Source organism: Furipterus horrens, unplaced genomic scaffold (genome assembly GCF_987537825.1).
Source record: "Furipterus horrens unplaced genomic scaffold, mFurHor1.1.pri manual_scaffold_6, whole genome shotgun sequence".
In the NCBI taxonomy this organism is placed as follows: Eukaryota; Metazoa; Chordata; class Mammalia; order Chiroptera; family Furipteridae; genus Furipterus; species Furipterus horrens.
Genome location: NW_028327176.1, coordinates 131988706 through 132013960, shown reverse-complemented (window position 1 = coordinate 132013960; position 25255 = coordinate 131988706). Strand labels below are relative to the sequence as shown.

The following is a 25255-nucleotide window of genomic DNA, read 5'->3' as shown; positions in this document are numbered from 1 at the left end:
CCAGAGCTCCGCACCCCGCGCCGGGCCTTGTAGGCAGGTGTCCTCCCTGGAGGCAGGTGCCCTCCAGCGAGAAGGTGCGAGGAGCGTGGCCGCGGGGCAGCTGGGGAGGGCCGCGCCGGGCAGGGAGGCTCAGAGCCAGCCGCCTACGGAGCCCAACTGTTTGCTGACGGGGTCCGGCGGGGATGGCGACTGGAAGGCGCCCTGCGCGAAGCCAGGCGGTGCCCCGAGGGCAGAGGACAGGTAGCTGCGTTGCCGCCGCCAGGTAGCAAACGGCTCGGGAGCTGCGCGGCGCGGTCCCAAGGTTTCGCCTGCCCCGGGCCCCGCTCGCTTCTGCCCACAGCAGGGGCGGCCTGGCGTAGGTAGAGCGGGGCTTGAGGCAACACCCTCGGGCCCCGGGGCGTCTCAGCCTCTCCCCTCGCGCTCCCCTTTCCCTTCCGGCTCAGCCCGCTGCCCCAGACATGACCCCCGAGCAAGGTGTTGGTGCTGCGCGCAGCCCGGGCGCGCGTGATTAATGGCCCCGAGGTCGGGGGCGGCGCAGGCACTAGCCTTCCCTGGGCTTGGCCAGGGTGTGAGGGTATCCGGCAGGAGAGGCAAGTCTTGGCAGTGGGGGGCCCCAGGACTGAGACCGTGGAGGGAGAAACGGAGGAAGAGAAGTAGATGGCGCGGGTCGGAAGGGCTAGTTTCCCTCCGGCCCCGGGGCGGGCTCCGCGGGTAGTCCCCCGTGTCAGCAAAGTTTGGAGCCACTGGCGCCGCGCTGCGTGGGTCCCTCCCCACGCAGTTTCCTCGGCGGGGTCTATGCCGCGTCTCTGCCGGGGCAGGACAAAGGCTCATTAACACGTGATGGGACCGCGCCTCATAAATGGGACTGGAGCGAGAGGGAGCCAGAGACGGAGCGCTAGCAGGGGCAGAGGCAGGCGCTGCTCGAGCTGGGAGAGGCGACGGGCACCGGACTGACAGAGACCCGCGGCCCCACGCCGGGCCAGGTGGGGCGAGCAGAAGGAACCAGTGAAGAGCCTGGGGTAGGGGCGAGGCTTGCGGGCGGAGGAGGCGCCAGTCCCGATACTTGTCGCTGGCGGGCGCTGCAGGCAGGAGACGCCGGTTCGCGCGTAGCGTAGACTGACTGACTTACTGACCGACGGACTGAGGCATATCCCGCTCCACCCCACCCCGTCCGCATCCCAGCGCCAGCGCCGCCTTCCTCACGCTACTCCCGCGGCCACCCCTTCCTTCTCCACTTCTTTTCCGCCTCCGCCTCTTCTAGGCTCCCTTGGCGCCAGTGTCTTCCCCTGGCTCGGGCGGGGCGCCTCTGCTCCCTGCAGATCCCTCGGTAGAGCCAAGGGGGACGTTCCGTTCCAGAGGAGAAGCAGCGTCTGCGCTGGGCGAGAGGTGCCCAGGGATCTTCCCACCCGAGAACCAGGGGATGCGAAGGGTAAGATCTGGCAGACTTGCGTTTGAAAAGACTTTTTCCGCCTCTCTTCTGTGTCCATCGTGGAGTCCTTATTCTGTGTGAGCGAATCGTGCGTTTGTGTTTACTTAGCTGTGTAGCCCCAGCCTGTTAACAGTGGTCTGTTCTACTTCTGGAGGTTTCTACCGTTTATTAGTTACTGAAAGTGTGTGCACCTGGCTTTCTGTATGCACTGATGTCTGTTTGTGAAAAATGTGTAATTGTGCCAGTTTCAAAAACAGGCGTTTGAGTTAGTGTTTAGTGTGTAGAAACCATATCAGCAACTAAGTCTTCCCAGAGAAATATATAGATCTCTGTACCAAACCTAGAAAGTGCCTCAAGTAAATTATTAAATGTCCTATAAAGAAATGTATGTCAAATAATAAACTTTTGATATAGAAAAATACAACTACAGGAAGCACTCTTCTTTGAGGAAAAATAAATGGGCATGTAACTAATATCTAAATTTGAATGGTGCTGGAACCATTTAACTCAGAAGTGGCCATTAGCTGAAACAAGTTGATGTGTTTTTAAAAAATATTTCTTGCTAAAGCTCACAATCAAAAATGGATCACCTCCTGAACGCAAATATGTTTGCTGTGATACATGTGAGTAGCTGTCATTTGGTCATTGGAAAGTTTAAAAGCAACATGCATGTTTCTAATTTTAGTTTTAACTTGAATATAGGAGAAAAAATGTAGTCACTTTAATCATTTTATCTTTCATCTTTTTTTCCTTAAAAATAATGTTATTCTTGCCTTTGTTGTTGCTTTCTTGATATATTAGGCATCCTCTGGCATTTAATCCAGTAAGAGATTAGAATAGATTTACTGGTTTTAAAGGTGTTGAAAGATATTTCTGTGGGTCCCATAACTTCTCATTTTTATTACCAAGTTAGTATTTTTTGAACAATGGGGGATATGTAATTTCTTAGCGGAAACTGAGTGGACGTTGACTATCAGTGGGATGACTACTGCCATCAATCTATTTTGCAGAATATTGAGAAGCTCAGAGCAACCAACCTTTAAGATTCCCATAGGGCTTTATCTGATTTAAAGTGTTGCTTTTCTAATCCCACCCTGCTGACAGTTTGCAAGGGAAGATAGACTGATTGATTTTTCTTCGTCCCCTTTTATTCCTGGTATACTCCTTACCCCTCCCCCACTCTTCTAACTCAGTTTAGAGCAATTTTATCAAAATAAAAGGCCATGTATAGTTTCTTAAGTGAGGCAGATTATTTTTTTATTATATCCACACATGAAAAGTATCCACATACCTCCAGAATTTTAAACATAAGATACTGCTGGCAGTACCACAGCAGTTACGATAGTTGGGCAGGAGGCTTGAGGATGGGCATGGTTTTTTTAAATCTAATTTATTTTAGGTTATGAAAAGAACTTACTATTAAAGGACTCTTTTTGTTTCAAAGATGTCTTCACTCCAGGCGAGGAGCAGTCTTGGCTGAGGTATGTATCGAGTGTCTGATAGGAAGAGGTCTCATTGTGTTCCTAAGTCTCCATGGGAGTAAAATGATGCCACAGGGGGGAAACGCTCAGTTTGACCCTTCAAAAATAAAACGATTATGCTTGTTGTTAGGAAGGCAAATCAGATGTCTCATGCCCCCCAGTTTAAAAGACAGCATCAGCATACATGCATACAAAGAAGAATCTTATGCCTAGTCCTTTCAATAAACCACAGGTGATAGTATTTAATTTGGTGTGTGAAGTTTTGCATTCTGGTGAAAATGTGATCTCACATTGAAGTAGTGCTCATCTTTGTTTGTTATCCACTGTTTTCTGTCTTTTTCTGTTACTCTTTTCCCAGTGGACTGCATGCCTCCCTGTCTCGTCTGTGAGGTTGTTCTAATAAGCCTAGCTGCAGGATCAGTATGTTCTTCTTGGCATTTCAAAATGTTAAAATAGTGATATTGTTAAATGTTACCATGATGAAACTGCTGGGAATGAAGTTCTCCAGAAGAACCACTATATTTGTGACATATTTCAGTTTATTCCCAAAGAAAACCCCTTGAATTGGTTTACCTATTTTCTCAAGAAAGAAGCAGCCCCTTTGATTAATGTTGATAACTGTTTAGTATGCAGTGTCAGCTTATTAATTACTAAGGCAAAGCCTGAAAAACTCTTCCAAAACAATGTGTGATATTCTTTTCCGCTTGGACCCAGAATTAACATTAACCACCAGGAAATTTAGACGGGTTCCTTGGTTGTCTTGCATATTAGTGTTAGGGATTAGAATTGAAGTACTTTGCTATATAAGAATAAACTGTTCTGAAATGGAACTCCTAACTGTGGTTTACAGTTCACCACGATTACCAAATGTCTACCCAGAAAACAGTTGGCCTAATAAGGAAGGAGATTATTTCTTATAATTAGCTCTCCAGGAATGCTGGAAAAAGAAAAAGGAGTGATAAATTGAATTTGGAAATCCCTAACAACACATGATCGCATGATGTGTAAAATCAGATTTGGTTATAGAGTCTTGAATTTGGTCAGTAAGCTGGAGCCTATCCTTTAGGTTGCTGCCTGTAATGTTCTTAGGGGTAATTATGTTAGCTCAGTTGCATGAAGAACACAGATGAAAGCTTTCATTCCTGCGAAAAAGGATGCCGTGTCTCCACCAGTGTAAGTCTGTCTCTTCTATTTTTGTATTTATCATTTTCTAATTGAACCAACCAATTAGATGAAATCAGCATTTGAGTTTAAATTATTTGTAATTCTGTTTTTGACTCTGAAACAACCTGGACCCAGCAGTGCTTGAAAAACTGTGCTGGGACCAGGTTTATGTATTGCATATCTACATTCTGAGGGACCATAAGCTCTGCTGATTTTTCTTTTCTTGACTGAAAATTGGTAGAGAAGTTAAAGACTAAGAGTAAATCAAAAATCAATGAATGTACTTTATATTGGCAAAAATTTAACTTCATATTTTCCCCTCTGAATCTCCAGGTCTTTCCTAATCCTGATCTATAATAATGTTAACTTTACAATTACATGAATGCTCTTTTTGAGGGGTGGGGGGATTCAACACTTCGCCACTGAATTGCTATTAAATCTTTTGATAACCATTTAATTTGATCAGATTAACTTTGTAACATAGATCAACTCAGATTTCTCTCAGATGTATTCTGGACTAAAAGAAACAATTAATGTCATTCAGAATACATAATGTCAAATTATATGCTGCATAATTTTAGGTAACTGGATATATATAAACATATTTTTATACATAGGCATGAACAAACTTTTTCATATATGCAATATATATCATGACCAAAAGAAAATTAGACATCTTACCTTTATATATTTGAAAATATAATTTAGGTTTTAAATAAATATTACAGATTTGGGAAGTGTCCAAATTTAGGGAAGCTGTGCAGATGGACACTAAAGACTCAAGGCAAAAAAGGACACATCCACCTTGAATCATCCACCTTGTTCTTATTTTCCACCATAATGAAACAGTGTTTCAGTCCCATGTGTTCTAAGAATCTTCCAAAGATGCCAGGTTGGGCATAACTACATTTGATCATAGTTTTATCATAAACACTAATTGAGGGGTTTAACACAATTTTCACCAATCTTGCTACTTGCTTATTATTTGGGGGAAGAAAGTTGAAGGAAAGTGGAAGAAAATATACAGTTATTACTATATCACAATGCATATTAACATAATATTTGTTAATTATAACAAGTTATAATGCTATCACAAGTAAGTTACAGCTATCAAAAATTTGTGAGGCCTGATAAAGGGAGGGTTATGTTCGGTGGTTTTCTGGTACCTCTCTCTTGGGACTATTCAAATGGTTTGATGTTAGATGAACTCCTGTCTCAAACCGGGCCCCATGGATAATAGGTAAGTTAGGTCATATCAACAATAATAGGTCAAAACTATTCTATAAAGTAATAAATCATTGTGAACCTCTAGTTAATAGCATAAAATATTTGCCAAAAGTTTTCCTGGGTTATAAGTTTTCAATAATAGTTTATCTAGGACAATTGCAGTTATAAACAAATTTTTGATCCAGTTTTTATTGATATTTTTCATATAGATTATTAATGCATAATTTTGGGCTATATTCTAATTTGAAATTTTCATTTGGGCAGTTTAGTTGCATTACTTAGTGACCATGGAATTCTTGAAGTTCATAGCTGTGTTTATATAGGTTTTTGAGGGAAGGATTTCTTGCTTATCAAACCTGAGCGAGTGAGCCTGACAGTCATTGAAGTTGTTCCAGAGTGCTGTGAATTCTGTTTTAGCCCCAGCTAGTGAAATTTTCACACCTGCACTTTAGGAAAGCTTTCAAAGTTTTTCTTTCTTTGTTTTGTTTTCTTTTGTTTTTGAATATGTGAGTTGAGACTGGTTAGATAGGAATCAATATTTTTTGGCTAACTTTTTTTTTCAGCTAATTCTTTTTTAACCCACTGTACTATAGCATTTGGCCCTGGCTGGTTTAGCTCAGTGGATTGAGCGTCGGCCTGCGAGCTAAGTGTCGCTGGTTCGATCTTCCAGTCAGGGTACATCAGAGAAGGAAAACTCTGACTCCAAAAAACCTCCGCTGCCTTGCGGCATACCTCTTCAGGGGAAAGGCTAAGGGAGTAAACCCCGACAGAAAATCCGGAGCCGGAGTCCCTAAGGCGGTTTGACGTTGTAGTCAACACCGGCAACTCCTGCGGCGCACCTGAAGCCAAGCTGTATTGACTCCGTCTTTCCCTTGGACCCTTCAGCTGCGAAGAGAGGGGGGGTCTGCTGCATGGGCAACAGCAGACCCTCCATATCACCCTGCCCAGGCTCTGTAGCTTCAGCTTCACTGGAGAGGACACTCCAGCGTCATCGCAAGATGTCGATTCAACACGGGAGGAGACAGATACGTGTCACTCCCGAGTTGGACTGCACAGCCATTCTCGGCGGTGCAGATAGACTCTTAAGAAGCTACACCATCGTCTCTCGAGACGGACGGCTGCCGACGACGACGACTATAGCATTATATTCTGTACTTTTAAATTGTATTTTTTGAATGCAACCAAGGATGTAAGTTCTCCTTTTTTCCTAAACACAAATGGAAAATCATTTTTCCCTAAGCATAAAATATTTTATTATCCAATATCTTATTTTTCTACTTTAATTTAGATTCATAATTGTTAAGAGTTTGTATTTGTTAACTAGAAATTTGATATCTTTTGGCTTGATTCCTTACCACCAATATCAACTCCGAATAGCATTTTTTATTGCCTTTTTTTTTAAACTTCAGTCAATAAAGTGCAGTATAGTTACCTAAATTTGACAGTGTAATATCTATTTTTTAGTTCCTATTAGTAAATACCATGCTATTGCTTTTTAAAGAAAAGCAGAGGCATTTTTCAAAGATGTACCAGGCAATCTGTTGTAGTAGTTGAATATACTTGGCAAATGCTTTCACAAACGGTACATGTTAGTAGTATATTTAAATATAATTAAAATAACATGCAATTAGGAAATAATGTTTGTCAAAGTTTATGTTTAAATGGGAGGGTTCCCCTCTTTCCTTCATTATCTCTTCATCTATTTTTTTAGACTCTATATATAGAGAAGAAAATTGGAATCCATATGAGTTCTATGAATTGTTATAAGGAATTTCACATTTAAATTGGTGATAAATTTCATTATGCATCTTTAAAAAAAATTCTACTTTCAGATACAGACATTCATACTAGGAAATTTTATAGCATTGTTTTCTGTTGGTCAAGAAGATAAAAATGATGTTTTTAATATAGCAAGTGAACCAACATCATAGGTAATATGCCTCTGTCACTCCTGCTTGCTTTTAACTTCGCTATGTTTAAAAATAAATCAATTTGACTTATTCTTTACAAGAGAAACTTAATTCAGTGCTACTATGATCTGTGTATTTTGGTTTATTTCCATGTGGATTATTAAATGGACCAGATTTTCAGCTAATTTTAATGCATTGCTACCAGAATTTGTAAATGTTTTCTCCAACTTTTACATAAGTTGTGATAAGCAAGCAATATGAATGTGGAGAAAAGGGAGAACTAAACACCTTAAGATATAACCAAAGTAAGCAAAATATTGTCTAAAGAATTCTGTATCTTCGCATATGTAGGAATTTGACTTTGGAAAATGTACAGCTACTATTGGAAATTATATCTAACTTTGGCAAATAAAAAATTCTTTGAATGATTTTAGTCCTCAGCTAAGGAAACTAATTATGAGTCATCTATGATCCATTTTTTATTGATAAAATAATTAGAGAGGAAACAGTTTGCCCAGAGTCATGTATTTTAGTCATTTGGCATATATTTCCATATATTTATAGCTTTTAGGTATAAGATACTTGCCATCTATAAGCAGTGTAAATTTCATAATTACCAGGGTAGCTCTGTAAGATCATTTACAGTGGACCTGTATTACCTGAGCCTACTGTTTCTATTTTAGTTTGTCATTTTCTGGGTTCATCTCCTATGATACATTATTTTATTGTTCTGACAAAAGAAGAACAGAAACAAACATTTCCATCTTAAAAAAAAAAGAAAACAGCTGGAATACAAACTACTTTTACTTTTTTCCTGTTCTTTTATGTGTAGTAACCATGGGTTCCCTCACAATGGTGTTGAAAGAAATGGCTAGTAGTCCTATGAAACTTTACATAGACTTTGCCAATAGAATAAGGAGAAAATGGTGTGGAGTTCTTAATTTGTGTCTGCCTACTGGGTACATACTTACATATTATTACTTGAAGCCACTTCTCTTTGCTGGATAAGATACAATTTCCTGAAACAGTGCAGAGAAACCCTGAATTGTAGGCTGAGAGGTTCCCTACTTCTGTTTATTTTCAGGCTACACTACATTGTTTTATTCCAGTCAAATAAAAATACCTTGGATTTAAAGATCTGTGAGATTATTGTGGCCTTGTACTATAGTTTGATATCAGGTAGTGTGATTCCTCCAACTTTGTTCTTCTTTCTCAAGATTGCCGTGGCTATTCAGGGTCTTTTGTGATTCCTATACTACAAGGCCACAGTAATCAAAACAGCATGGTACTGGCATAAGAACAGATTTATAGATCAATGGAACCAAATAGAGAGCACAGAAATAAACCCACACCTTTATGGTCGATTAATACTTGAGAAAGGAGGCAAGAATATACAGTGGGGTAAAGAGAGTCTATTCAATAAATGGTGTTTGAAAAATTGAACAGATACATGCAAAAAAATGAAGCTAGACCACCTTCTCACACCACACATAAGAATAAACTCAAAATGAATTAAAGACTTAGATGTTAGGCTTGAAACCATAAAAATCCTAGACAAAAACATAGTCAGTAAAATCTTGGACATTTCTTGTAACAATATTTTTTCTGATGCATCTCCTTGGGCAAGGGAAACAAACAAAAAAGGCAAATGAGACCACATTAAACTAAAAGTTTTGCACAGCAAAGGAAACTATCAACAAAATTAAAAGACAACCCACTGAATGGGAGAACATATTCACCAAGATACATCTGATAAGGGGTTAATATCCAAAATTTATAAAGAACTTATAAAACTCAACAGCAAGAAAATTAACAGTCCAATTAAAAAATGGGCAAAGGACCTGAATAGACACTTCTCCTAAGAGGACATGCAGATGGCCAACAGACATGTGAAAAGATGCTCAACATCACTAATCATCAGAGAGATGCAAGTTAAAACCACACACTGATATTACTTCACACCTGTCAGAATGGCTGTCTTCAATAAATCAACAAACATCAAGCACTGGCAAGGATTTGGAGAGAAGGGAACTCTAGTGCACTGTTGGTGGAAATACAGATTGGTGTCGCCACTATGGAAAGCAGTATGGAGTTACCTCAAAAAATTAAAGATAGAACTACCTTGTGACCCAGCAGTTCCACTTCTGAGAATATATCAGAAGAAACCTGAAACACTAATTCTAAAGAATATAAGATACCCTATGTTCATTGCAGCATTATTTATTGTACAATAGCCAAGATTTGGAAGCAGCCCAGGTGCCAATTTGTAGATGAATGGATAAAAAAGTTGTGGTACATTTACACAATGTAATACTACTGAGCTGTAAAAAAAGAAGGAAATCTTACCTTTTGCGGCATGGATGAACCTAAAGGGTATTATGCTAAGTGAAATAAGCCAGTCAGAGAAAGACAAGTACTGAGTGATTTCATTTACATGTGGAATCTAGTGAACAAAATAAACTAACAAATTAGAAACAGACTCATAGATACTGCAAACAGACTCGCAGCTGTCAGAAGGGGTGGGGTTGGGGGCAGGGGACTGGGTGAAAAGGTGAAGGGATTAAGAAAAAAACTCATATAGATACAGACAATGATATGGTGATTACCAGAGGGAAAGGGGGTTGGGGGAGGTAGAGTATGTAGAGTAGGTTGGGGGAGGTAAAAGAGGGGAAATAAATGGTGATGAAAGGAGACTTCATTAGGGGTAGTGAACACACTATACAAGATACAGATGATGTATAGAACTAAACACCTGAAACCTATATAATTTTATTAACCAATGTCACCCCAATAAAATTTATAAAAATCTGTGAGTGAGTACTTTATCATGAGCAGGCCCCCTTAGCAATCCCTTTCAATTATTTAAAACTTATAGAATAGTCTTTCTTGCTATCTAACCTCAATTCTCAAAGGTTAATTCTATTCTCTCCCCGTCCCGCCCCCGTCTTTTTCATAGCCATAATCTTTAACAATGATTCTTAAACTTCAGTGTGTTAGAATCTCCTGGAGGACTTGGTAAAAAAAAGATGCACCCTAGCCCTAGAGTTCCTGTTTCTGTAGATCTGAGGTGCAACCTGAGAATTTGCATTTCTCAAATGATGCTGAAGCTGCTGAAGACAACTCAACCATCGGAGGGTCACTGACTATGAAATAACTCCGCATGCACTTAGCAACCATGGTGAGACTTCACAAACTGTTTTTGTACACTGGAATTTCCCCATCTGTTCTCACCTTTCTTATTTCCCAATTCTTTATCTCCATGTTATTTTTTCTGAGTACTTTCAGTTACTCAGTTTCATACAAAACTACATAATTGCGTCACGCAAATCCTAGGAAGGATTTGACCTTGAATAAATACAATAGAACTACCTCATGGTTTCAATGGCAAAAATTCTGTACTTGCATCCAATTTGCATACTTCTTCTTAATCATAACCATATTTACAAAGTGTATTTTGCATCTTTACTGAAACCTACTTCTTCAAGTTCTGTTTGTACATAATTATTTGCATCTTGAAAGCATATTTCTGTTTATTTTATTGTTAGTACACACTTAGGTAGGTAATACATAAGTACCTAGTTTTTAAAATCATGTCTGAATGGAATCCTGAATTTACACAATGATAAAAGCTTATTTAAAATTATTCCAGCAAGAAAATAGTAGGAAGGAAATTGAATTGTTTAGAAAGCTACTGTATTCTCAGTTTGTGTATTTGAACAATTTAGCCCATGTAATAGTAGAAGATAATTTTCCATTCTTTTTCATCACCGAGTTATGACCTGTGTTGGTGATTTCATATTTGAAAATTGGAAAGCTAAATGTTTCGTAAAGTAGAAATGAGTTGAGTTTGTTATTAGAATTGATTTGGGGCTCCTGAGACATTCCCTTCTTACATTTAACCATATCTGGGCATAAACATATCATTTGTTTTCAGTAGAACTACTTTCCTTTACTCATTCTTAATTACTTTCTTGAGGCAGAATTCCAAATATTCACAATTAATTTTTATTAATGTATTAAATTTTCTCAATATCCATTTGCCCCAGAAAAGCAATTTGAAATTTAGTTTTTGTAGGTAGTAGTAATAACCCATTTTAACCCTCCATAACATATTTTCTTATTTATGTTTTAATTAAATCACTTCTGAAATGCATAGCATGTTGTAGCAGGAGGAGAATTTGCTCAACCAAAGCAAGAAATATTTCGTAAATAGAATAACAAATTGGTTCCTGAGGGCTTATAAAAGTCACTCCATCTAGTGGTTGAATTTTCACATAACTTTTCTTGAAAAGACATTTGCACATGGAGAAGCCCATTTGAGAAAGAGCAGTACATAATAACATGCATTTGAGGGAATGAAAGGGCCACTATACTCATAATTTCTTATATTTTCTTTAAAGGTCTATATCAACAGTGTATAACTAGGATATGTTTAGGGTTGTGCATGTCACAAAGATTTCTTTGTATTTCAGTTATGTGGCTAAACATTGCAGTTCATAATATACACCAGGGCTAAACAAGAATGATAACAAAAAGAAATATCAGATCTTTGACCATTATCTCCACTTGCTGCCAATATGATTGCTATTTGATTCTGAGCTAAAAGATCCTGGGACAAATAATTGTTCATGCCTTTTATGTAACTTTTACATTTGGAGAGTATTTTTTCATATGTTGGAAGTTTGTATGAGACTAAGATTTAGGTTTAATTCTCTAATGATCAACTGACTTTATGCCAAGGAAAACTATCCACAGTTAAAAGTCATTTTGCTAAGATAGATCTGCCATGTTGCCAATGCACACCAATATTCATTTAGTGAACAAGTATTGAGTACCTACCTTGTGCCAGGCAGAGGATATACAAGGTCATGTGAGACAGGGCCCTAGAGTCAAGTTTCATGATCTGAAGAGTTTAGAAACAAGAAAGACTGCTGTATGCTGACTCAGCAGTGTCCATCATATTTCCTTGGGAGAAAACCTCAAAGCATATATAGGAAGGAGATTTATACAACCCAATACTATTTAATGATAAAGTATAATGTGCCTATTACATGTATTCTTATCCAATTCTGTTCTGTCATCTGTGGAAAGGGGAAGGCAGATGAGTGAGCTATATTTGATTGGGTAAGGTAGAATGGACAATCATTTCCATTGCTTCCTTGACCCATATTCATTACACAGGTATGATACATTGATATATAATTTCTACAGTACTAGGCATAAAATACACAAACAATAAAAACATGTTAATGAAGCATCTAAGGGCCTCTAATTTTATATTCATCCCTGTGCCCTTGGGGCACCAAGAGTCATCACAAACACTCTTGTTGGAGCCCTACAAAATTTATTCTGCCTGATTCCAGCCAATATTTTAGGAACTAGCTTTGGGGTCTAAGAAAATTACACTGCTCTAGATGAGAAGTTGAGCAATTTCAATGATTTCTCCATATCAATAATGACATTTAAAGTTTGTTTGCTAACAACAGTCACATCTCATTCAGACCTAAAGAAGGTGCCCTCTTCATTCCTCACTGGTGGTGTGGAAACTGTCATTACCATTCACGATCCTTGCAATTGACTAATGAATAAAACATAAACTTATCTAATTAAAAAACAAATGGTGGCAATGACAAGTTAGATTTTATTTCTATTTGCAAACAGTCAGTGAAAATAAGGTGCTAATCCAGGGTTAGGACTAATAGCTGATAGTTAATTGTCATACTTTGTCCCTAAAGACCACAGAGAAGGATGATTTGCAAATGCCATGGGTATCTTTCTGCTGTCAGCAGATCATTCCTCCAGATTTTAGTTGTTCACTGTGCAAAATTATCATGTACTATTTGTTACCTCCTTTTCTCCAAATCAACTCTTCCCTCTTCCTTAGAAATGGAAAGAAGAGTGTCTTTTTCAATGGTTCTTGGACCTCAAAGTTGAGCAGGGACTTTGAGTTATGTAGACCTGGTTAAAGTTTTAGCTCTGCCCCTCTATTTGGAGACCTTGGGCAAAGTATTTTACCTCTCAGTTTTCTCATGTGTAAAATGGGGATTGGGATAACACCTATTTCATGTAAATATTAAACAATATAAATATGTTTAGCACAATGCCTGGCACATAAATATTCAAATGTTTCTCACTGAAATATTTGGAAATTGGAGTTTTCTCTATTGTGCATTTAAAGTACCCAAATTCTTTGAGATTGGAACCTAGAGAATCAAGACTTACTTTTTAGTTGGATTTAATTCGTATGCTGATGAATTCAAAGAGAAAATACCACTTATTGAAGAATGAACAAGGAAACTGAAAAGTATGCTGCACCATTGGACAGCATGGCAGCACACTTGAAACTATTGCTGTCCTTGGTAATGAACTGTAAAGATAACCTATCTAATAGGTTCTATATATATTGCAGATCAAAATAATATATTGCTTTTGACTTTTAAGGACCAAACCTCGTATGGAAGATAAAGACAATCATATGGAGTATTTTATACGTTGACCAGGCTTCTACTGAATTAAACACTTTGTGTATTCTATTTCAAGGAAAGATTGCTTTAATTATGTGTGATTACTTTCTTTACAGATTAGGTAGAAGAGGTATCTCTATGAAAAAAAAAAGGCAAAGGCACTTGTTAGTAGGAAACATCAAAATAGAGCAAGATTAAATGGTAGATGGCATTAGTTATAGAAGTCAGCAAGTTGTTTGTATCATTAATTTGCATGTGTGGTAGGCTCTTGTGGTGTCATCACCTTACTAGTGAGTGCTTATTCAGCGTGGTTTAATTATTGAGCTCTGAATTCTTTGTTTTAACAAGCCTTTAAATGTTAAATAATTAAGCAACCTTCAGGTTAAATTTGTAAAGAAATATAGCCTTATAAGTGTCTTAATGTCAGTTTAGTTTATATAAATTAATATATTTTTTATGAAAAACCTAACACTCATTTTGTTGGTAAGAATAGACCAGAGAAAATAGTGCATTTAATAACTTCTATGTTAGAAAAAAAGGAAAAACTAAAGCTTTGAGAACCAACTGAGCATTACAAGCATAATGGAATTTTCTTTAATATATGGGAAACAGAGCTGACATTAATACAAGGAAGAAGGATTATGTGTTTTTGCCTGAATTATCAGGATAATTAAGTCAGTCCTTTATTTCTCTTTGCTATAGAAAATGATGCAAAAAGTTACAAAATTGCTTTCATAATTCCAAAACTCTAATGGTTAGGTAAGAGTTAGGAAAGGCTCAATTGCCCATTCAACCATAGCAGAAATATTATTCATTGAGTTATGGTGTTGGCCTTTGAGATCTGCCATGTAGAATAGAGGACTTGACTTAGACATAATACAATTATAAGGTAACTAGAAATTTTTCTACTAGCTTTAGAGAAATGCATTAGCAAGTTTTTTTTCTTGATCAAATTAGTAGAAACCAGACTTGTTCCCAGAAGTGAGGGGAAACACGCACTAGCACCACTGTTCTCCTGAATCCTTCACAAGGCTCCTCTATAAGGCTAGCCCAGCAGAGCAACACAGAGAGCCAACAATGAAAGGAGGGAAAGAAGAGGGTTAGCCAAGGGCCTGAAACTCCTGCATTTGATATCCTGGACTCCTATCAAATTTAATAGTATGAGCTTGACATCATCTTCTTAAAACATTTATAAACTTAGCATTTTAGAGAAGGAACCTGTGGTGGGCTGATACAGTCTGTAACTATATTGGGAGCATCAGTCCTTTTGATGCTTCCCGTGGGTTTTCTGCCTTCCTGGACAGGACAATGTGCAGGAAGCAAATACTGCCTAGTGTCTCTTCTCCAGAGATACTGTACAGGCCAGAATGGCAAGGATTTTGACTCCAGGTACAACAGTGATAACAATCTAAATTATTGAAATGTCTCTCTGAAACAAAGAAGGTCTCCAGCTGGGCAATGAAGAATAAAATAACCTGCTATTAAATTATACTGATATAGAAAAGAGGCTATTTGAAGTTTTGTTTTGAGGACATTCTCTATGCTCATCTTAATCAGCACACAGATGTCTTATACCCTTAATGGTTAGAGAAACAAAGATTTAGACTCTGGGTTGACTTTTTTAAAACTCCATGCTGCTGCCATACCTATAGAATTTCTTTGATAATAACCATAGCTTGCTAGTTGATGTATAAGTTTGGGGGTGGGGGCTGGATGGAGAGGCAGGTGTGCATATACAGAGATGAATAAAAACATGGGGTGGTATTCTAATTGAAGTTTTAAAAAATAATAGATACAACACATTAAAATATTTGATTATTGTTATAAAGGCATGACTTATAGCTTAAATTATTAGACTATGCTGATTTTATTCAAGCAGAATCCAAGGAAAATCCCCTTAAATGTCATTCAGTCATTCTTCTACTGTAACTGTAATAAAAACCAACTGCTTCTTTAATAAGTACATCTATGCATCTTGCTCGAAATTTTCAATTATGATTTTTCCCAGTAGCAAACAAAAACAAAATTAATGGCAGCTGCATCCCCAGAGCCTAAACTATATTACTAATGAACTCTCAAAGAAAACTCTCAGTGCAAAAAATAAGCAGGTGGAAATTACTGTAATAATCCAAATGTAGAAATAAAAGCAAGAATTATTGAAATGCAGAGTTTTCCTACCATGATCCCATTAACTTAAAACAACCTGTACACAGTGGTATATGGACATTACTGAGATCCTTGAACTGCACAAAATTCATTATATTTTTAACTGTATTCTTTAATTATATTTGGCTTATATTGAACAGAAATTACTTTGTATCTCATAACCATTCTTGGTTGCAATAAAATAAGAAATTGTGATCACATATGTGGTGATCTTAATCTAAAGTAAATCATAGTCACACATATTTTACATTATAAAAATAAGGCCTGTTATCCTTTTTTTTTTCCTCACTTTAGAGCTCTTCCACATTTTATTTTAGCCCTTGAGGCCATGCCAGTAGGCAGATCCACCATGATGGGCTGGGATAGGAAATAGTGATTCAGTGGAAGTTAGTCTTAATGACTATAGTTGACAAAAAGCCTCAATTTGTGTTTGTAGGAAGCTAAAAGACTTGAAAATAAGATTCAAAATGGCTTTATCCTAGTTACTCTTAATCCTTAAAACTATCAAAAGCAGAAATTCTGGAGAGACAAGGGTTCAGATACAAACTTTTCATATTCTGGACAATTTACTTAACATCTAATGGCTCCATTTCCTTGTCTGTGGAATGGCAATTATAAATAAGCATCTGACAGAGTTGTCATGACAATTTAATGATAGAATATATGTAGTCTCTCAAATGCCTGGAATATACAAATAGACATTCCTCTTCCTTTACCCATGTATATATCTTCTATGTGCTTTAAGTGCTGAGACAAAAATAAAAATTGGGTAAGCAGCCTATGATCTAATTAGGGCAATTAATTATCTTGATATATAATTAATATATAAGGCTGAGAGCCATAGTACTAAGTAATGTTAATAATTAATATTTATTGAAGAGTTAAATTTTGTGCCAGATACTATATTAAGTGCTTTTTTTAATATTTAATTTTCAGGACAACTCTACAATTTAGGCCTCCCCTTCCTTCCTATTTTACAGATGAACTACTAAAGTTTTGAAAGACTGACACTAATCTTGGTCTGCTAACTCCTAACTCAATGTTCTCTCTGTGAATAGTGCTTTGATTGGTTGAAATCACTGCGGAAAAGAAGGGAGATAGTAGCATCCCTGTGTTAGGTTAGAGAGATGTTGTCTCATAAAAGTTAAAAGCAGCTCTAGACCTATACTGTCCAGTATGGTAGCCACTAGCCACATGTGGCTATTAAGCACTTGAAATGTGGCTAGGTTCATATGTTGAAATGATAATATTTTGGATACATTAGGTTAAGTAAAGTATATTATTAAATTAATTTTCTCTTTTTACCTAGATACTGGAAACTAAAATTGCACGTGTGGCTCACATTACATTTTTATTGGAGAGCACCGCTCTAGAACTAGAACATCTGGCCACCTACTAGCTATGTGAATGGCAAATTACCCTCTCTGTGCCTTTTACCTATAAAATGGGGACAATAGCAGCACTTACCTCACAGGACAATTGAGAAAATGAGTAATTTGATAAATGTAAGAGGCTGAGAATGGTACTTGCACATAATCAGTTCTCCATGAGTGCTTCAAAAGGGAAAATAGGCAAGACTTAGTAGTCTACTTGATTACAGAGGCCAAGAAGGAGGAGGAATCTGGGGTAATCTGAGGTATGAGCTTGGACAACTACAAAGGTCATTCACAGTAGCACAAGAAATATGAAAAATGGCATAACTGAAAGTGATTTACTGCAGCATTATTTGTACTAAGAAGTGATGATAAACTAAACTTCCATTCATAAGAGGCTGGACACATTTATCTAACAGATACTTAAGGCAACTACTAAATACAGGAAGGTTCCGTGGAATTGTCTTCTTGTAAGTAAAAAGGCAAAGTGAAGAATACTATGTATTAGAGTTTGTTAAAAAGAAAGTAAAGTAGGAATGGATATACATGTTTGCTTAAATATGCATGGACTATCTCTAGAAGGAGTAGCAAGAAACTTCTTACATTTAAGGAGGAAAGCTGGTTGGCTGGAACATCTGGATGAGATAGATTGACTCTGTTATATCCTTCTGTACCTTTTTAAATTTGAATGTAATGAAAAATTAATGAAAATTTCAAATAAATTAGTCTTCTATTGGGAAGTGTGAAAGGAGAGTTATCTATTTGAGAGAAGATGACCTATGGGATGAACTGGCTCCCAAAGCTGCTTAGATATGGCTCAAGCTTTGGTTTTTGGATCAAATATCCATCAAATTGATTGCCTTTCTTTTTTCTAATTTTAAGAAAGGCAAGTAAATATTATTAAATTACTGCTTTAATGTTAATAAAATTCAATAGTCACCTATTAGGTTCAGGTGAACATTTCTATGGAAGCCCAGCCCTCTCTTTCTTATCTGTTATATCAGGCTGGTGGATCACATAAGAAAAAAGATAACATTCCACATTCTAATTATGGAAATAAATAGAATATGTAAATTTGGGATTAAATGATATGATGTTCTGTCTCCACCCACACTAATCCTGTATACTCTTGGCTTAAACATCCTTTCTTTGGGGAAGCCTCCTTCAACCCATAGACTGGCTGTTCCCACAGCATCCTGTAGGTATCCAATTGTGGCTGTCACCACGCTTTCTCATATTTATCAGGTCAGCTGCCTGTCTCCTGCTACACTGTACTTCATGTGGTCATGGACTCTTACTTGATACAATTGTGTCCCTAATGGCTAGTGCAGGGCCTGGCACATGGCGAGTGCTCCATAGTTTGTTGAATGAATGAATAAATGAATTATTAATTCAGGCAGGATCTCTGTATTTTAGGAGGAGGACTCAGAACTTTTAAATTTGTTCTAAGATAATGATTGTCTTTTTCCCCTCTAGTACAGTGTAATATTTTTATGAACAACAAAAAGACAGTAAATAAATATTGGTTTTTTATGATTATTTTAATTATTAGATATTCAGTGCTTCTAATATTTTATAAGCTAACTTCTAATAACCACATTTTAAATAGGTGTTTATAAATACTGTACTAAAATTGATTCTCTGGCTGTTTATTTTGAAACAAAACCAAATTGCGTATAAGTGAAAAGGTCTTAAAATTTGGGCTGTCCTCTCAGCCATCCTTATTTCCAGTGCCCACATGAAAGGCCTTGCAGAATGAGGCCTATCTGCTGCCTTCAGCATGCTGTGGCAGCACGCCACTCCTGGGGGACACTGCCAGGAAGCACTGTCCACCATTACTCTGCTCCAGTAATAAAGATCTTGGTCTTCTCATGAGCCTCAGTGCAAGTGTGCCTTTTATGACATTTTTCTTGGTTAGCGTAGACATTTTGAAAGTTTTCCTCAGCCATAGCTCAGTCCAGACATCGCCTCTGGGTGAAGAAACTTGCCTGATGGAGCCAGGACTGGATCGCAGATTTTCCTGCACGTTCTTCCTTTGGGGCTCAGCAGTTTCTTCCTCCCCCTGTCCACTCAGCCCACAGGCTATGCAACATAGTCTCTGACTCCACATGGTCTTGTCTTATTCTTCGGTGGTCTTGCTCATTCAATCTTACCTGTATGACAAGGCGATTAAAGTCTTCCAGAGCAGATTGTGTGACACATTATTTTCCCTCTTCCACCCCAGCATTAGGGCGCTGCATGTGTGTGACTGCTGAAGCCAGGTGGTAAACACTTCCTGCCGTAAATGTGAAACACACACCATGCCCAAGATAAATTTTCTTCACTGGACTATCAGACCCTGGCAGTCTCTCATAGTGACTTATATCCAGAGAACTTAAAAGATGAAAGAAATGTGTTTCTGGTACATGCCAGATCAGGAATTTTTGAGTGGCTTTTAACTAAGTGACTGACTCATTTGATTGACTGGATCTGGCAAAGATTTTACCTGTATTCAGAGGCAGGAATGAAATAGTGTGGTGGTATTCACTGAAGTGTTTTTGTGTTAATTCTGCTTGTTTTCTCTCCATTCAGCTTATCTGCTTTCCCTCTGTTAGGATTCTCTGCTGCCAGTCTCTTTCTCAGCCATTTTGAGTCTGGCCTAACTGAAGACAGAGGTTATGAAGTCGATCCTGGATGGCCTTGCAGATACCACCTTCCGCACCATCACCACAGACCTCCTCTACGTGGGCTCGAATGACATTCAGTACGAAGATATGAAAGGTGACATGGCATCCAAATTAGGGTACTTCCCGCAGAAATTCCCTTTAACTTCTTTTAGGGGAAGTCCGTTCCAAGAGAAGATGACTGCAGGAGACAACCCCCAATTAGTCCCAGCAGACCAGGTGAACATCACTGAATTTTACAACAAGTCTCTTTCATCGTACAAGGAAAATGAGAACATTCAGTGTGGGGAGAACTTCATGGACATGGAGTGCTTCATGATTCTGAATCCCAGCCAGCAGCTGGCCATTGCTGTGCTGTCCCTCACGCTGGGCACCTTCACGGTCCTGGAGAACCTGCTGGTGCTGTGCGTCATCCTGCACTCTCGCAGCCTCCGCTGCCGGCCTTCTTACCACTTCATTGGGAGCCTGGCTGTGGCAGACCTTCTGGGGAGTGTCATCTTTGTCTACAGCTTCGTTGATTTTCACGTGTTCCACCGCAAAGATAGCCCTAACGTGTTTCTGTTCAAACTGGGTGGTGTCACAGCCTCCTTCACTGCCTCCGTGGGCAGCCTGTTCCTCACAGCCATCGACAGATATATATCTATTCACAGGCCCCTGGCCTATAAGAGAATTGTCACCAGGCCCAAAGCTGTGGTGGCATTTTGCCTGATGTGGACCATAGCTATTGTGATTGCTGTGCTGCCTCTCCTGGGCTGGAACTGCAAGAAACTGCAATCTGTTTGCTCAGACATTTTCCCACTCATTGATGAAACCTACCTGATGTTCTGGATCGGGGTCACCAGTGTGCTGCTACTGTTTATCGTGTATGCATACATGTACATTCTCTGGAAGGCTCATAGCCACGCAGTCCGCATGATTCAGCGTGGCACCCAGAAAAGCATCATCATCCACACGTCGGAGGATGGCAAGGTACAGGTGACTCGGCCAGACCAAGCCCGCATGGACATCAGGCTGGCCAAGACCCTGGTCCTGATCCTGGTGGTTTTAATCATCTGCTGGGGCCCTCTGCTTGCGATCATGGTGTATGATGTCTTTGGAAAGATGAACAAGCTCATTAAGACGGTGTTTGCCTTCTGCAGTATGCTCTGCCTGCTGAATTCCACCGTGAACCCCATCATCTACGCTCTCAGGAGCAAGGACCTAAGACATGCTTTCCGGAGCATGTTCCCCTCATGTGAAGGCACCGCGCAGCCTCTTGATAACAGCATGGGAGAGTCGGACTGCCTACATAAACACGCAAACAACACAGCCAGTGTTCACAGGGCCACGGAGAGCTGCATCAAGAGCACGGTCAAGATCGCCAAGGTGACCATGTCAGTGTCTACAGACACGTCTGCCGAGGCTGTGTGAGCCTGATGCCTCCCACGTAGCACAGGAAAAGAAAATTTTTTTTTAAAGCTCAGAATCTAGAAGAGTCTGTTCTCTCATTGGTTATATTATTTAAGTTTATCATGCTCACTGAAAAGGTGATTTTTACCATGATTAGTTGTCTGTTCTCTAATGTTTTGATAGTGTAGATTCTCAAACTCAGTTCTCCAGGGATTTACAGTGAATAAAGCCTGTTGCTTAAGTGACTGGAAGGTCCTTCAGAGTCTCAATGAAGTAGGAGGGAAACCTTCTGCCACACAATTTAAAGTCTAAGTACTAATAGAAAAATGCCATCAAATGAGTAATACCTTTGTAACCACCCTTTCATTATAATGTGAAATGTATATGTCCATCAGTATCAGAGATGTCAATTTTTATAACAGTCATAGTACTAAAGTAGAGCTATTTTGTAAAATATATTGTGTCCTATGAGATGTGTATCAGTGTTTACTGTGTGTTGTTTATATTTGTTTAGTTCAGCAAAACTGAAAAGTAGAATTTTATGAAAACAATGGAGTTTAAGCAGTGGATATAGGCCAATGAGACCAGTTTTTTAAAAGGATATTGCTCATAACTTCAGAAACTTTAATATTTTTTCAAACATCTCTATTTAAATTTGACATTGGAAATAACCATAGATGTTTATTTTTTCTGTTAATACAACAAGAAGAATTTGAAGACTCTCTAAAGTATTGAGCAGAGTTCTTGACACTTAAAAATTTATGGGCTCTGCATTTTCATACCTGGACATTTATTATCTTCTGGACTAAAGCTGTTCTCTTGGGTGATGGATTACAATTAGAATGGAAGAGAGAAGGCGTATTGACTTCTTTTGGCTGACATCTCTGACTTTCTTTAGTCTTCAGCTATTACTGGACCTCTTAAGACAGCATGTGTCAATCTCAATGTATATTGTTATCACTGTGCAATTGCTGTTTACTTGAAGAGTATTGTATTCTTACATTCCAGGTTTAAGTAGATTTTATCCTGGGTGGCCAAACAACAGTTTTCATTTTTCTTAATTGAAAAGGAGTATTATCTGGATCAGTAAAATTATACTGTGTGAGTGTGAGTATAAATGTGTGTATGTGCGTGTTTCTATCCTGTAACCATTACAGTATGTTGTAAAGTGAGCAAACTGTGACTGACTGTAAATTGTACCACTTGTTGCACTCTTGTACATGAATTCAGTTTCTAAAATTGAGCTCATTCAGAAATCTTGTTGATAAAATACTGACTATGAGCATTCGGAACCCTCCCCCACCCCACCACCCCTGCCTTTAAGAGGTTGGGTCAAGTGTTACTAAATTGACCTTTAGGTATTCCATAAGACCACTGTTTAGCAAGGAATAATCAGTAATGAACATTCAAGTGAAGGTCTGTATTTACAGTGTTAATGTCAGGAAATGAGAGTGTTCTGGCTTCTGAGCACCTCATGTGGTCCACTATAAGGGAATTGATCCTAAAAAAATATCCAGTGGTAACATTTTTCAGTTGTGTTTTTAAGCAGTGTGATCCCATTTTAAGTGACACTATACCTGGCCTGCTGGAAGTTAGACAACCAGGTCCAGCCCACGTGGCCAAGGAGGTCTATTAGACAGAGATTGGGCGAGACAGAAAAGGGCAACGAGGAGCTAACACACTCATGATTGAGGCCTGGATGACATATGGCTGCTTCTGTGCTTCACCCAGATGCCCTTGGGGACAATCCAGCACCCAGCTTTGCCTGTATAGGTTTGAGCTGTGGAATAGACCTCTTGTCTCATCCTGGTTACCAAAGTTTGTTAAAGCGTAAGGATGGACATGGCTTTCTTTCCTCTTAGACCCTAGTCTGTTACTCCTTAATGGTTCCATGGGTGCTAAGAATTAGACCCTTTCCCTGTAAGCATTGATACTGCTTAAGAAACGACTTGACTCTGATTAACTTTACTTATGATCTTCTCCTTATACAGCTAAAGCATGACTTCTGCAGGATCCAGAGGCCTGCACAGCATGAAGTAAAGTTGAGAGCTAGAATTTTGGAGACTTTTTTAAGGTATTTAGATACCTGCACAGCCTGGTGGAGTCTTCTTGCAGTGTATGGTCTAAGGCTGAATGTGGCCCATGGACCAAGCTGAGATACTTTTGATCACCTGTCTATATAGTCAAATCTACCTACCGGTTCCCTTTACCTCTCTGTGATATGCAGATGAGAGCTCAGGTTGCTAGAGGATTAATAAAATCTCATTAGAAGAAGAAAAGATTATTTATGAAAAAACTCACCAGGGTCTAGTTTTCATTTAGGAAATGCCATTCTTGTCCCACATTACCCTGAATATTAATCCACATGTCTCAGAGCTCACCAGGCAGTACCAACTTTCTTCTCACAGCTATGGAAACCTGGTGAAAATGAAATTCTAGTTATTGGTTTAAAAAAAACCTCCAGGATTCATTTTTGAAACTGTATTTGTGTGTATGCAATGTAGATTTTAATAGTGTGCTATGCTTTCAAGATCTAAATCATATATAATCAATTAAGGGACCATGGGGCTGACGGCACTAAGCTTGGTGCTTATTGATATTCTAAGAAATATCTGTGAAATATTATCATGTATGTGTTATACCACCTTCATTTTAAAACATTTAAATTAGTTTGATTCACTTTGACACTTTTAATATCATTTCCTAACCCAGGTTACTCAAATGTTCTCCCTTTGAATATGCTCATTAGAGTTACCATTTATTAGTATTATTCATTAATTAGCCTCTTAATTAGACCTACTAATATAAATATAACTGAGGTTGTAATAAATTTTAAAAGATCCAACTTCAGACTTATCTGCTTTCCTCTGAGGGTAACATATTTGTCCTGACCATGCCCTCTGCCATCACATGTGAATTCAGAAAGGGCCAAATTTCCAACCTGATCAGTTTCTTCAGAGTAATGATGAATCTTTCAGTCCTAGGCCAACATTTTTATTTAGACAAGGTCTGTCTCCAAGAACCTTAATTTTCATTACATATGAAATAGAAGTAAAAGAAACATGGATATGGGAGAAGCCTCCCAATCATTTTGAGTCAAGTCTATCTGGCATTAAGTGTCAAGGCATTTTGGCCCCCTAAACTCACCCTGCAGGGAATAGACCCGACCACCAGATGAAAATTATGCCCTGGATGAGTAGCATTCTAGTTACTGTCCTAATAATTAATTTCTGCCATTCCATGTTTATAAACTAAACCACTGATATCATGCACAAAATTAGATTTCTCACAATCTAACTGTATATTTGTAAGATATTTTAAAATCTCCTAAATGCTGGGCAATGGCTATTAACAATTGTCTTGCACTGGCCTTCTGATGAAATGTTAACAATGCCTATTGTAATATAGACAAAACATTTCATCTACTGATTTGGGCTGAATGTATGTAAATAGGTTTTTAAAAAAGTCAGATGTTTAAGCAGTGGCCTACAAATCAGTAGTTTTCGGATAGAAAAGTTTCTTTACATTGCTGTGGCATCCTAAAAGCTATCTTCACGTAAATTTAGTGCACTAGGCCTGCTGGGGATTGGAGTCCCCAAGAAAGGAAACCTTTTCTTGTAATAATATAAATGAGGATACTAGATCATCTAGATTCTTACTTCCAATGTTTCAAGTGGAAAACAATTCTTTATTGTCTGTTAATCTAACATTATTACTTTTCCTCTTAGAAGAATATTGTATTGTTAGACGTTTGTTGAACTGGTAACATCCTTGCAACCGCTGTAATATCTTTGTTAGTAATCTGTATAATATTTTGTACACAAGTACCAGTAAGATTGTTATTCACTGTAGCTTCAGTCATTAAATTACTATAGCAAAGTAGTACTTCTGTAATACTTATAATGTATTAAGCCCACACTCTATTTTATTTCAATGATATAATTAAACTGTTACTTACAAAATTGTTATAAATTGTTAATTACAAAAGA

At 38.4% G+C, this 25255-nt stretch overlaps 1 protein-coding gene across 1 annotated transcript; it reads left to right on the top strand.

Annotated features, from left to right (window-relative positions):
* Positions 1-897: 897 nt before the first annotated feature.
* On the top strand, positions 898-21872 carry CNR1 (cannabinoid receptor 1). The gene is made up of 2 exons (XM_090279661.1): positions 898-1429; positions 19809-21872. The coding sequence occupies exon 2, from the start codon at positions 19872-19874 to the stop codon at positions 21285-21287; it is 1416 nt and encodes a 471-aa protein (XP_090135787.1). The 5' UTR covers positions 898-1429; positions 19809-19871; the 3' UTR covers positions 21288-21872.
* The last annotated feature ends 3383 nt before the right edge of the window (positions 21873-25255 follow it).

Bases quoted from the DNA above. Each gene is read 5' to 3' on its own strand.
- CNR1 (XM_090279661.1), top strand. From the start codon at position 19,872: ATGAAGTCGATCCTGGATGGCCTTGCAGATACCACCTTCCGCACCATC.